The sequence below is a fragment of the Amphiura filiformis genome, chromosome 1 (assembly GCF_039555335.1).
Source record: "Amphiura filiformis chromosome 1, Afil_fr2py, whole genome shotgun sequence".
In the NCBI taxonomy this organism is placed as follows: domain Eukaryota; kingdom Metazoa; phylum Echinodermata; class Ophiuroidea; order Amphilepidida; family Amphiuridae; genus Amphiura; species Amphiura filiformis.
Genome location: NC_092628.1, coordinates 25,797,602 through 25,812,263, shown reverse-complemented (window position 1 = coordinate 25,812,263; position 14,662 = coordinate 25,797,602). Strand labels below are relative to the sequence as shown.

General features: G+C 34.4%; 1 protein-coding gene across 1 annotated transcript; it reads left to right on the top strand.

Annotated features, from left to right (window-relative positions):
* The first annotated feature begins 12,254 nt into the window (after window positions 1-12,254).
* Window positions 12,255-14,182, top strand: LOC140136586 (histamine H2 receptor-like). Its single transcript, XM_072158308.1, is given in 2 exon segments — window positions 12,255-12,839; window positions 12,842-14,182. Coding segments are annotated over 2 exon segments (1,203 nt in total). The 5' UTR covers window positions 12,255-12,317; the 3' UTR covers window positions 13,523-14,182.
* Window positions 14,183-14,662: the final 480 nt, after the last annotated feature.

The following is a 14,662-nucleotide window of genomic DNA, read 5'->3' as shown; positions in this document are numbered from 1 at the left end:
GAACATAGAAAAGGTTTATGTAATAAAGGAAGACTATGAGGCTATTTAAAACCCATACCATACAGATAAGTCGACATGCCATAGCAAGGTAAACTCAATTTGTCATTTTATATTATATCGCTTGTATTTCTAAAAAGTACATTACATGAAGACAATACTGTGATATGTTCTGCACCTGAAGTGGAGTAATGTAGTCAGTTAAATAGTTGATGACATAATTGATTTGCATCGCTGTGGTATGTTGCTCGCAGGTATTGTGATTCGTGGTCTTTGGCCAAACTGAAAGGAAAACATACATCATAATTGATCATGCCATCTAAGGATGCCAGAATTACTTTTAAATCCAAAATGGAAACGTGTCAACACTTAAAAGTATAAATGCACTAAGTCAGCTTTACAACTTATATTTATAGTTGTTAAAACGAGTGGATGTCGCCCAAGGCCACAATATAAATTTGACGTTTGTTTTGGGGAAAACGTAACGGAAATTTTGTTGCAGCGTTTCCCGTGGCGAAAACAGAGTTGACAAAGTACACCTAATTCCAGAAGAAACAGCACTATTTGGGGAGATTAATAAAGGTATTACCATGCTCTGCCAAATGAAACATATCTCAATTCTAATCCATTTGCGAGAAATAACTGGCAATAAAAGTCAAATTTGAATGTGTGGTCAATTTTTGACAAAATGGGCGAAATGATTTTGCATTATTTCTTACAAATACAGTTATTAAGTTCAAAGACTTTCGGATTCTGATTTTTAAGTATATTACGCTTAATCTTACTGTTTTATATTATATTTTAAATAATTAGTTAAAACATAGAATAGCAAATGAGAGTGTTTAGACTGATATTAACCTTTGTTTTGGCTCTTATTTGGTCAAATATTAAATCGACTTTTGAACTTTTACCTAAAGTATTGACCTATGTTTTATTTAGCAAAACAGAACAATAATCTTTCAATCCCAAAATATTAGTGCTGAATTTTCTGGAATCAGGAGTAGAGCTAAGCAACGAGCAAAGGTAGTCATTGGAGAGGAAATGGACGCCAGGACCGCAAATGGCAACGGCAACTCAAACATTTAAAAATGTTTCCGGACAATATTAGGGGCACACCATTAGATTTCCAGGGGGGCATGTGAGTTTTTGAAAAAAAAAAAATCTTCGCCCACTAGTGAGACGAAAAAAAAAAAAATTTGCCTCACTGATGAGTAAAAAAAAAAAATTCCCCCACCCAACTTTGTATAAAAATTTACATTAAAATTGAAAAAAAAAATTTTTTTGGTGCTCTCGGAGGCGGAAAAAAAAAAATTCCGCAGCCTTCGGCGGCGAAAAAAAATTATGCCTGACCCAAACTCCCATGCCCCCCGAGAATCTAATGGTGCGTCCCTTAATGCATATCACAACCCTCGGCTTCATTTCGTTTGAACCAAACTCAATATTAATACATTCTGCTGAACGCTTATTTATCCTTTCATTGATTCATTGATTGATTGATTGATTCATTCATTCATTCATTCATTCATTCATTCATTCATATACCGTAAAACCTCGTCTACAAGCATATAGAGTGCTTCTGATGAAAGCTAAATTGATCCAGGCGCCATTATGGAATTTGAGCAAATAAATTACAGATCCAAGCATACAAACAACACTATATGCTTGTAGACGAGGTTTTACGGTATTTTATCCACATATTCCTCAATATAATATTGAATATAATAACTTGATGAAGCAATTATAATTATTATGTATCTCATCAATAATAAAAGCAGTATTTTGAAAAAATCGTACAATATTAAAGACTAGTACTCAAAAGATATTTTCGATACATCATCAGGTATCGCATGAAAATGAATAGAGGGTAAGGTATAAAAACATCTTTCAACTTGATACATTGTTACATCGTCTACTTCACTTATTTGTTTTATCTCTTTACCATGGTGATACAGAAATGGCTGAGCTGGGTTGTCGTCAAAGAAGGAGCTATTACTATAATGACAAGGATATAACTTAATGTGTTCATTATTATCCAAGGATGAAAATCTCTAGGCAGTAGTATAATAGTCGAATCTAAAAGCAATTTGTCTGATCGTCAGCATAGTGATAGAAAATGTCTGGAATATGCTCTATAAAACCAAATTGATCTCTCTGAATGAAGGATTTTGTGTTTTCACTTTACAACATCTATGTCTCTCTGGCCTATTGACTTCTTTTTTTTACGACTGACAGTCATACAAGGAGTGGGCAATGAGTGACTGGTTTAGTATTCATGCTACCATTTGAATATATGTAAATCGGTCGTAAAATCAATTTGATGTAGATGTAATGTTTACACTCGTAAGTTGTGCAGACAATGTGTAAGGTCCTGAGAGGGTGAGAACATTATTTCAAGAAACCTTTATAAACGTTAATGCGGCAAGGGAGTCTGGAGGTGATGGTAATAAGTATTATACTGGAGAAGAAAAAAACAAATACTTGCCGCATTGTTGTATCTGGGATTGCTGGTAAATCATGAAAGACACGATCCTGTTATTGTACAATTTGCTGAGTATATTTGACGGGCATTGATGATAAGAAAATGACATCGCCGAAATTATAAAAAGCCGAAGGTCACAGAGGGTACATGTGTTCAATAATAACCTGGTCATAACGCTTTACCCTTGCTTTATTAAATTAGGAATTCTTCTGCGGGGATTCCTTAATTATATAATAAATAAAAGCATTTTTTGGTCTAGACCTGGCCAACTTCTTAAATACTGCGCTGAGTCGCGTTGTACCTCCCGCGTGCTCTTCATCATAGCTTGAAATTTCGATTTCTTTTCATTTAAAATATCCAAAGCGACAACCTAACAAGTACAAGCAGATCAGCTGGCAAAATAGCAAGACCACAAGTATGTGGAAGAGACGTAGCAAGAGCCTCCAAGGCCCACGGACAAGGAGCAGTGCGGGCTTTTTAACATCTTCTTTATCAGCCCTATTTCATTTTCACTCTTGCCAGAGCCCCCTGAACACTCAGGGTCCATGAACTTCGTCCACTCTGTCCATCCGCTTGATACGCCCCTGGTGGAAACGACCTTGCTGTGATGTCATCCCAGAAACATGATAAGGATATAAAAGATGCACTGGAGCGCTGCAGAAATCGAAGTAAGAGTGAGGTGAAACAAGCAGAAGCGACATATGCTGAGTACAACTTCAATTAAAAAAAACGGCCGGTCTGGTAATTGCTACAAAAAAAGACAATTGTCATCGAAGGAGAGAAGGTCAACAGAGCGACAAGAAGATTCATCATCATCATCATCAACATCATCATCATCATCATCATTATCATGAACGCACCTGACAGAAAAAAACAGAGGCAAACAAGTGGCAGTAAAGCCCAACACAAACGGCTCTTTTCAAAACCACCCAAACTTCTAAAAAGAGAGTTGATAGTTGTTGTAATTTTAGCTGTACCATTCAGCAAATTACTTCAGCGGTGTTCATCTGTTCTGTCTGATTATCGCGTAGGTAAAGCGTTGCTAACACAGCTTGATCAGCGAATGAGGTGCCGATGTGATGCCAATCAGATGCACACTTGCGCATAGGCCATAAACTGCGCCAAATTGGCAGACCGCTGACGTTCTCTGCTGAAAACTATAGTTAACTTAATAAACGGCTGTTTTCAGAGTCACCAAACTATACAAAAAGATAGATATGATTGATATAATCTTTTTACTTTTGACGGGCATGAATGTTTGTTTTGCTTCATAGCTAGTATGTAAATTAAAAAGGTAGATTTTCTTTCAAGCCATCATACGGTCTATTGCCATTTGGTCTAATACCATTTCGTCTAATTCCCCTTTAGTCTATATTCAATTGGTCTATTACCAGAAAGACTAATTGCCACTTAGTCTAATAATTATATAGTCTAATGTCCATTTAGTCTAATATTGTTTGGTCTAATAACCGATATGTCTACTAACCATATAGTCTAATAACCATTTGGTCTAATATTTTTGTAATAACCATTTGGTCTAATAACCGTTTAGTCTAATAACCGTTTGGTCTAATACTCGTATGGTCTAATAAACAGTTAGTCTAATACCATTTCGTCTATTTATTAATAAACTAAATGCTTGTAAGACTAAATGGTGTGTAGACCAAATGGGTATTAGACCAAATGGGTATTAGACCTATTGGTTATAGACCAAATGACTTATTGGTTATTAGACTAAATGGTTATCGGACCAAATGGTTATCGGACCAAATGATTAAAGGACCAAATGATTATTGGACGTAGTGGATATAGATCTAATGGGTTTAGACGAAATGGATGTAGACGAAATGGATATTAGACCAAATGGTATTAGACCAAATGGCAAATCCCCCATCATACATCCGACTCGTTTTTCACATTATCAGACGAATAGAAGGAAATTTACCTGGAGTGAATTTTGTGCCTCTCTGTCTCTTAACCCACCACCGCGCAGTATATCGGATGTTTCTGTGGTTGCTTATTTAGTTTAAACTACCTATTCGGTGCTCACAGGATATCAATAAACCAAGACCCGATCTATTTAACTACAGTATATACTTAACTTTATATTTTGTGATGTAACACGAGGCTGCCGGCAAGTAAGTAGTTTTTTTATAACTGACTAGAGTAGACTAAGGCTCCAAATCAATTAATTGCGTTGTTTTTTTAAACATATGAGTGGCAATATTTTCAAGTACACAAATTATTGGAGAAAAATTTAATTTCATAGTGACTATTAGTGACCGTTAATACAAAAGGCATCTTGTACTTAGTTTTCTGCGTGTAACAGCAAAAGTGCTATCGTTAAACCGAAAAGTTAGCTGGTCATAAACCGTGTTTTTTCTTATTTCGGGTGAATGTTCTTGTTTTTGATATCAGGAAATAAAATGCCACAAATCCGTTTATTAATGAAGGAATGATGTATTCATGTGAGTGGTGTGTTTTGTTTCCCTCACTTTAACTTTTGGGTGTTCGCAGGATATAAATTAATTACCAATACCGCATTTACCAATCTCTTCAGGTACATAACTTAACTTTACATTTTGTGATGTGATCCCTAAGAACCTATTTGCTACCATCAAGTAGGTACTTACCTATTATATTAACTACTAGTATTAGGTACTTCTAACACGTTAAAAAGTTAATTAGTTTTCAAGAAAGGAGATTTTAGTATTTGAATCTTTATTATAACTCTGTGGAAGAAGTTATTAAATGGAATCAAAGAACATCTGTCCAGAGTAGACTTAGGACTGACTCTGAATCAATTAATTGCGTTGCCTATTTTATAATACGAGTGAAAAAAATATTGGAGAAAGATTTCATTTTCATGCTACACTTTCTGAATTGATGAGAATTGGTGCATAAAACAGCAAAACTCTCATTTTAAGTATAATCTATATTTCCGCGACAACTGAAATTATGCGCACTTTTCCACTTAAATACCACCTACTTGGATTGTATTGAGCGTGTTAGAACTTTTTCAACACAATTAAGTGACCCCAAATGTCGCTGAAATTGTATGTTAACCTTTAATTTTAGTCTTCTTATTTGACAACAATCTACAAGATATACCCGAGTGAAGAGAGAAGCTGCAATTGATTTCTCGTAGACATCCCCGTTGGGTATTTCACGGTATATTTGCTTAATTTGCACCGAAAACAAAATAAGCTCTCAACTCCAGGTTGATGTACGCTTACTAAATGATATCTCTAGAGATAGCTTGTCTACATTATAGCATGATCAAGTATCATGCAACACGTGAATAGCAAAAAACGATTCCTATCACATACTAAAAGGTCTAAGTCATCGGTACCTAATGGATTATTATTCATATACACTTTGGTTTTATGTCTTTTTATGTATTCAAGATTATCTTTGACTATTAGGATTTAGGTACTAGCCAATGCGAGGTATGTAATATCAGTTTGAAGTAGGATTCGTCAAAGATAATTGAGGTATTTATATTTGAATTGTTTGAATTCCATTTATGAAGTGAGTTCATTACATTAGCTCATTTCGGATGTTCTGTATTGTATTACATGTACAATCGTATTATTTTGATAGACATACCCTTTTGAGTGGCTTTAATGTGACTGGCAATCCAATTGCGAAAAATTGTAGCTCCTTTGTTTCAGAGATAAAATATTAAAGAAGTAAAGTAGAAGTTATAATGTACGAAGTCGAAAAATGTTTCTATACCATATCTACCTAGCATTAGTATGTAATTACAAGCTCAAGCCGAGTGGCTTAGATCACTATAAAAATATTTTCCCAGCACTTTGTCTTATTTTGCTTGAACAAATATTGTAACATTGATTTCTGCTGATTTATTAATTATTTTCGATACATCGACATGAAAAAACATTACTATATAGGGTAAGGTAAAACAATGTCTTGCTATATTGTTCATCGTCGACTTCACTCAATATTTTTCTGTTAACCATGGTAATACTGAAATGGCTAAGCTGTCATCAAATGGTTGCAATTATCCTAATGATAAGGATGGAACATAGTATGTTTCATCAATTGCAAGCAGGAAAGTCTCTACACAGTAGTAGAATAGTCGAATTTAAAAAGCAATTTACTTGAGCTTCAGCGAAGTGATAGAAATGTATAGAATCTAAGTATTATTATATGAATGTGTTCTTGAAATCCAAAATGATCTCTTTGGCTTTCATCATTTTATGTTTTCACTTTACAACATCAATGTGTCTCTGACCTATTGACTTCTTTACGACTGACAGCCATACAAAGCTAAATGTGGACAATAAGAATGAATATGATGTAGAAGTTATGTTTAAACCGTCAAACAATGCTTCAGGCACTGAGAGAGCAAGACACATTATTTGAAGACACCTATATAAACGTTAATGCGTCAAGGGATTCGGAACATGAGTGATGGTAATAAGTATAATAGTGGAGAAGACAAAACTAATACTTAGAGCATTATTGGTATCTCGTGTTGCTATAAATCATGAAAGACACGACCATGTTATAGTAAAACTTACGGAGTATATTTGACGGACACAGATGATAATAATAAGCAAAACCACATCAAAATTTCCAGCATCCAAATTGATACAAACTTTATTTTATGACACTTTGTTATTCCGTTGCATTAACAAATACAACTTTTGTTTACAAAACGTATTCTTTTGCCTCGCAGCCAGTATGTAAATTGAAGAGACATTATACATCCAACTCGTTTTTAACATTATAAAAATAGGAAATAAATTCCTATATTTTACATTTTCGTGATATTACCCGTATGACGTACTTCTTTAAAAAAAAATCCTGGAACAGGAGCCTTACCTGGGAGTGAGTTTAACTTCTCTCTCTATGATTCTTTGCCACCTCGCACAGTATATTAAATGTATGTGAGCTTGCCAATTTGGTTTATGCCACCTATTAATGCTCAGAGGATGGGATTATCAATAACGCAATACCCGATCTGTTCAACTACTTCTTATCTTCATACTTTGTGATGTGAGACGAAGCTGCCGGCAATTAGGTACTTTTAACGCGCGATTTCGTTTTCACGAAAGGCGATTTTAATATTTGAATCCATCTTATAACTCTGAGCAAGCAGTTATTAAATGGAATCAAATAACACCTGCCCAGAGTAGACTATAAGACTCTAAATCAATTAACTGCCGTGATGTTTTATAATAATATTAGTGGAAATATTTTACGCACACAAGTTATTGGAGAGATATTTAATGTAGTGACCTTGTTACACTTTGTGGCTTAAAACACCTGGTGTAAACGCTCGTTTCGAACATAATCTATTGGCTTTTAATAGAACATTTTCTTCACGCGAAATCACAATAGGCTTGCAATTAATAGTAATATTACCGATATTACCGTTTGCTTGCCTGAACGTGAAAGTTAAATACAGTACTTTAGGTCCCGAGCTTTAAGCTAAGCTAGGTAACGGGAGTGTGATATCAGTCACTTTCCTTTCGTTATGTCTTAAGTATTGAATACACTCTCCGGCTACTAATTTTGAGAGGTATATAATTGTCTCTCTGCAGTAGATTTCTTCAAAGATTATTACAGGACCGTAAACGGTTGAGGAAATTGGATTGCGGATAGAATTTACGAGATCATTACATGCATACTTATGTTCGTAACCATTTTTGCCAAGTTGAAACTCTTGTTGTTTTGTTCTAAATTTGAAATAAGCTTTTTAGGCTTTAAAAACTGAATAACTGAAAACTAATCTCCGATGAGCTATGAAGATGCTTTCGCTATCAACCGATCAAACTGGGTCAATTCTTGATTGCCAAACAGAAATTCTGTTATCGGAGGAAGCCAGTGCAATATACCATCCTTATGCGAGCAGATGGTACTATGATACACCAAAGAACACTTACTGAATGAATAATTCGAACTGTTTTATTAAAAACCACGAACTGTTAAGTATTGTGCTCATCGATCAATTCATATAGCATTTAAATAGGCAAACCGATTAAAAATCTGTTCTTTTTACAAATTTCAGCTGGCAGATCAGACTAAAATCGCAAATAACATTTCTTTCCTTTCAAGCAAATCAGTCTGTCTTGAAAGCTTTGATCTAGTGTTTCTGTTTCATTACATTACATTACAAAGGTATTACTTATATATATTATAGTCAAAATTTTAATATTATTTTTTTTATCTTTCCACAAAATGTTATTATTATGACAAAGAGACGTGATTAAGTAAGAATCGCTTATTTTAAGCAATCGCGCCCTCTATTTTGAAACAAGTTGAACGCATGGATATTAAACTGATGGCACGCAAACAGGAGGCAATTGGTTTTATCTAAAAGTAACAAGCTATTAAGTAGGGCGTCAATCTGTTTTAATTCCGCCTGACGCACAGTAGCCTGGAACAATTTGGTTGGCTAGAATGATTTTACAGATATTCAGACGATCGTAAAAGCGTGAGTGGACAAAACTAATCTATGTGAACGTTAAGTAATATAAGTTGTAGATCGTGCAAAAGATGTTTTTCAGCATTTCTTGTGAAATAATGAGAAAGTATCTTTCCGCAATCTCTACAGAAAATCAATGCTGGTTAACATGCTTGGCTCCAAAATTGTTGAACCATACACAAGATAATACTGAATAATCTCACAGAGTTAGTTCGAGGTCAATTCGAGGGAGCCCAGTTCGAATCTGCTAAATGTAAAATGTGTGGGAAAAGTAATAATATTCTCATTTTAAAGAGACACTACAAGATACAGGGGTATTTTTTTAAATAAAGTCTTGTTTAAAACTACTCCAGTATTCCTCCGGTCATAGGGATTTTGAAAAGGTACAGTTAAAAACCCGACCCAGTTATACTCAGAGTGTTCAGATTAGCCGATAGACCGACGGACGCTTTGATTGATACACTAACATTTCACTTACTCGGTGTCAACCTCCATATGAACGTGGGCTTTATCGTATCGCTAATATGGGCTAAGATAATGGATATCGCCTCGCAAGTAAATTTGAGCCGTGTTGGCCCTGCAGAATTTTGTAGAATAAAAAACAAAGCCTGAAGAGTTAGGTCAAGCGTCACATACCAACACAGGTTTGATTTCTTTGTTTATTGCGATAAAGATTTATTATATTAAACTGACGGGTATAACGGACTTTGCTATTCATGTTTTCAAAAGGAAGAGATAGATATGGAACTATAGAACTTTTAAGGGTTGTTTTACTTTTTGTCAGCTATATGTACTACATTTAGTGGTTTCCAATTAATAAAAACAGAGAAACCACAATCATGTTAATACGAGGGTCATTCAATAACTCCGTCTTATAACTTTGGTTTTGTAGAAAACAGCCTCTTCAATCTATGCATGATTATACAATATTATATTATATTATATTATATTATATTATATTATATTATATTATATTATATTATATTATATTATATTATATTATATTATATTATATATTATATTATATAATATTACATTATATTATATTATATTATATTATATTATATTATATTATATTATATTTTATTATATATTATATTATATTATATCTTTTCCAGATTTTTGTAGGTGACTCAAGAACCAAAAACAGATTTGATATACCGGAAGCGGTAACTAATCGTGAAACATTTATATAAAAATGTGTTTGTTTTTTTATTAATGAAGCAACATCAAATGGGTAACCAAACAGCAAGATACCCAGTATTAAAAATGCATCTTAACTTTGAAAATTATACCAGCATCCAATACAGACAATTCCTGTACAAATTGCCTTTTGGGTATTTTTATTTCGTATCTGCCCTAATCTTTTCTTTGTGTTGAGTAATGTGGCTCTTCCTTTTCTTATGATTTTCTTATGTCATCTGAAGTGACTAAATGGTACTTTATGGTCACTTCAATTTGGTCTACCTATGTGTTCTATGAAGATATGTACAGATTTTTTCCATTTCCGCGGCCGAATCCTAATTTCATTTTTACTTAGTCCTTGAGGGTGGAGGCAGAACTTTTTTAATAACCATCGTATGAAAAAGACAGTCCTGTTAAGATCAACTTATATAGTTGCTTTTAAGATTATAATTACCAGCATGCATCTGTTATTAATAATCAAGGTTGATATTTTCAAAGCAAACATACAAACATTTACTATTTCTTTGAACAATAAGATATAAAAAGGGTCAACAGAATCTATATACAACTCTCGCATTCAGATACTATTACCGAATACCGAAAAACTTCAATTCTGTATATCAAAGGTATTCGGACTTATGTTGGCATGCTGTTTATTTTCAAATAACTAACATTCTGCGTCAGCATTGTAAAGCAACACAAGCAGCTAGATACAGAGTACCCGTTTGAATTAGTGACACGTGCCCTCAACGGTGATTGATATTACCAACAACTCTACAGGCGTGGAGTGTAGCAGGGCATTCCTATTCACTCGGCAACGTGTAAGTCTTGCATGAGCACGCGTTTAGCTGACGAGTCACCGCGATGTCTTGGTATAGCCAGATGTTCTTTGGTGACAACTACGTGCTTTGGGTGTAACTGTAACATCAAACGGCACTGGAAGACAAATCAACAACGGGAATAAATTCAACAAGCGAACGACATTCAAAAATTGATTAGAATGTCTTGTGTGAATCATAATATCACCACTACCCTGTCAGCAGAAGATCAAACTGGACTTGTCAATTAATTCTATGGTAAACAGGAACCGCAAGCATTGATTTTAAGTGGGTAATGCAATACGATTTCAAGTCAGAGGATCAGAGTGACCCACAGGTGCTTCTTATAGCTAGCATCCGGGCACGGGGACTTGCGTCAATAAACTGTCTTCAAATATGATCATCGGCAAACGGTCAATTTATTAATGACATCAGATCATCTACGGCCAGTCTGAATTGAGTTTGATTGCTCGGGTCAACGGATCTCAATACGAAGCTGGTACTGATGTGCTTTGTACTAACAAATAACGTCAACCGAATGGATTTAAAAGTTTCACATGGTATAAACTAGGAAATAGGTAGGTGCTTTTGTTACATTTGCTTGGTGTTGTTTTATTTGTTAAAGCGTTTGGACGAAACATGTGGTGGATAATAGTTTTATATTTTATTTGTTAAGCGCTTGGGCGAAATATGGGGTGACATTCAGCAAAATTACTTTACCTGTTAAATTAGCTTGCTTTGTTGTTTCAAAGTCTTGTTATATGTTAAGATATATGTGTTCGATGTGAAACATTCATTATGGTGTTATCATATTGAATTTACTAGAACCTAAAGTACCTACTTTCTTTAATTCTAAAATATTCTTTAAAACAATTACAGCAAATTACCTATTGTAGGGATTAGACACATTAGACAATATAACTTATCTTCTGTGCATTAACTTGTTCACCAATGAAATTGACCATCATGAAATTGTTTTTATCTGTTCAACAGGATGAAGATGAGTATATTGGCAGTATATTGGCAATAGCAGAGTGCACAGACCACACCACACATCATCGGCTCCAGCTAGGCCAACAACAGTTTCATTTTCTTGTGGATAATACGGAGGCACTCGCAAGCTGCTACATAAACGCAACCTTCCAGGATTGTCTACCTAAATGAATTGCTCGTTAAACCGCTTATATAAATTGCAGCAAACTAATAATCGCCGGTAATGCAATCACTAAAGATGAAACATAAAATCGCCATTAGCAATGTGTAATGGCCCGTTTTATTTATCAGTCATCAAATTGTGAAATATAAATGAGTATTACTTTTGACTGCCTAGTTATTTCACAAAGTGAGAATAAGTGACATCGGTGTTTCCTGAAAGAGAAAAATGAAGTTCTCTAAAGTCAACGAAACAGAGATTGACATGTACAACGGACGACCCGCACCGGCTCTTGTTGCAATAGGTCTTTGTTTGTTTGTCATTATCTTCTTTACTGTAATCGGAAACATTCTTGTCATTTCCGCGCCAGCTGTCAATAGAAAGCTGCGGAATGTCACTGGAATGTTCATCGTTTCTCTTGCTACTGCGGACTTATTGCTTGGAGTCATTGTGCTACCTTTTAGTGCCATATTTGAAATCCGTCGATACTGGGATTTTGGTCCAGTTTTATGTAACATATATGTCGCGTTTGATGTCATGTTTTGTACAGCTTCCATATTAAATCTATTTGCTATAAGTTTAGATAGGTACGTTGCAATCACGGATCCAATGACCTATCAACAAAAAATGACTAAATCGCGAGCTCTTATCATTATTGCAATTTTCTGGATTGTAGCACTGTTAATTTCTTTCTTACCCGTACATCTAGGCTGGAATACTGATGATGGAAATGTACAAAACTACGATGACCTCTAACAAATTGCGGGTTGAAATCAAACCCGTGGTATTCACTAATCGATGGAATCCTACTCTTTTTTCTGCCGCTAACTGTAATGGGGTGTTTGTATTTTCGTATTCTTTTGATTGCTCGCAAGCAAGCGAGGACCATTAACGCACAGTCGGTGAGGATAACTAATCAGCATCATAGCACCAGTAATGGAGGATCCCCAGATACTAATCACACAAAGCATAGTACAGCGGTGGATGAACATAAAACTACTAAAATGTTGGCGACTATAATGAGTTGTTTCATCGTATGTTGGGTTCCTTATTTTTCCATGTTTACTTTCATCCCTTTATTTAACGCTAATGTACCGATGCCTCTGTATATGGTAGCTCTTTGGCTTGGCTACACTAATTCAACATTAAATCCGTTACTCTATGCGGCTTTAAATGGAGAATTTAGGAAAGCTTTCCGTAAACTACTCTTCCGATCCAAAAGGTCTGCTTTAAGATCTGAAACAATGGCTACGGGTATCGAGCTAGCTTCTCACCACAATCCAAGTCCAAGAAACAGTAAAATAATGAGAAATAGCATACAACCAGATACAAATAAAACCAAGTATGGAATAGTTGACACCAACGATGACATGGCTTGCTCGTCTCACACCAAGAAATCTAAAGGAGAACGAGGTAGTAAAGTTAAACATTAACACATCGTCCATTTTGTGTTTTCATTGTATATATGTCAATTTGTCATATTTATAAAAAGCCCCAATGCAAATTTATGACTAATAAATGCATTACTTGTAGACTAAGAGTGCTTTAGCTTGGTGTTCTTTTGGAAAACAGGGAGCGTCTAAAACTAATATACAAATTTGTACATTTTCAGAAATATTATTTTTCGAGCTCAAACGTGTAATGACATTAGAAGATAATATATTTAATTCGCAATGTGACAATAACAGCAGGATTTTGTGAATGGAATGTCTAAATAAAATTGAAGAGGCTTGACTTTATATATTTACTTGTGTAATGTGTATAGAAAAAATGTGTAGATAATGAAATTTTTATTTATTTTTACATTGATATGTTTTGGGTCAAACATCTTTGATTTTCAATATATTTATCTGTTATATTTTACTTTTTGATTATGAATAACCGATTCAGGGCTCTTGTTTGATTTTACTTACTTAATGGTTATATTTTACCAAGACTTTTGACTTATTTTAAAGGCGCTGAGAGGGAATAGCCAAATCAAAACAAATCGAAAAAATAACTTTTTCGTGAAGAGTATAGATGTCCTTTGCAAGTGGTAATATCTTAAGTGACTTAAGGAGGCTGTGTACTCTCAGACATGCATGTAGTAAAAGTGCCATCAATGAATCTCAATATAAGTACAGATTTGGTTTAAAAACAACAATTATGAAGAAAATCACAAAAAAGTTTATGTTCGGTACATCATAACAAAAAAATACTCTTTCCAAACATTTTTGTTTTGTTTTTCGTTTTTTTTAGTTTTTTGATATTGGCCTTATTTTTTGAGATATTGACCATATAAGGCATCAAAATGAACTTTTAAAATTCACAAACGCCTATTTGCACAAAATGATGCCTAAAATCGGAAATAGACCAAAATATAAAAAAAATGAGAAAACCGTTTCTTGAGTCGATCATGCTTTTCATGATGAGCATAATTGCTTACCTATAAATGCTGTATTTATTGAGTTATCGTGTACCTAAATCGACATTTTACCGAGAAAATGAACATTGAAATAAAGGCCGTTGAAGTTTAATGTGGTCACATTTTGCACTTTGATCGAAGCTCACAGGAGAATGCGGCATTTCTCGTT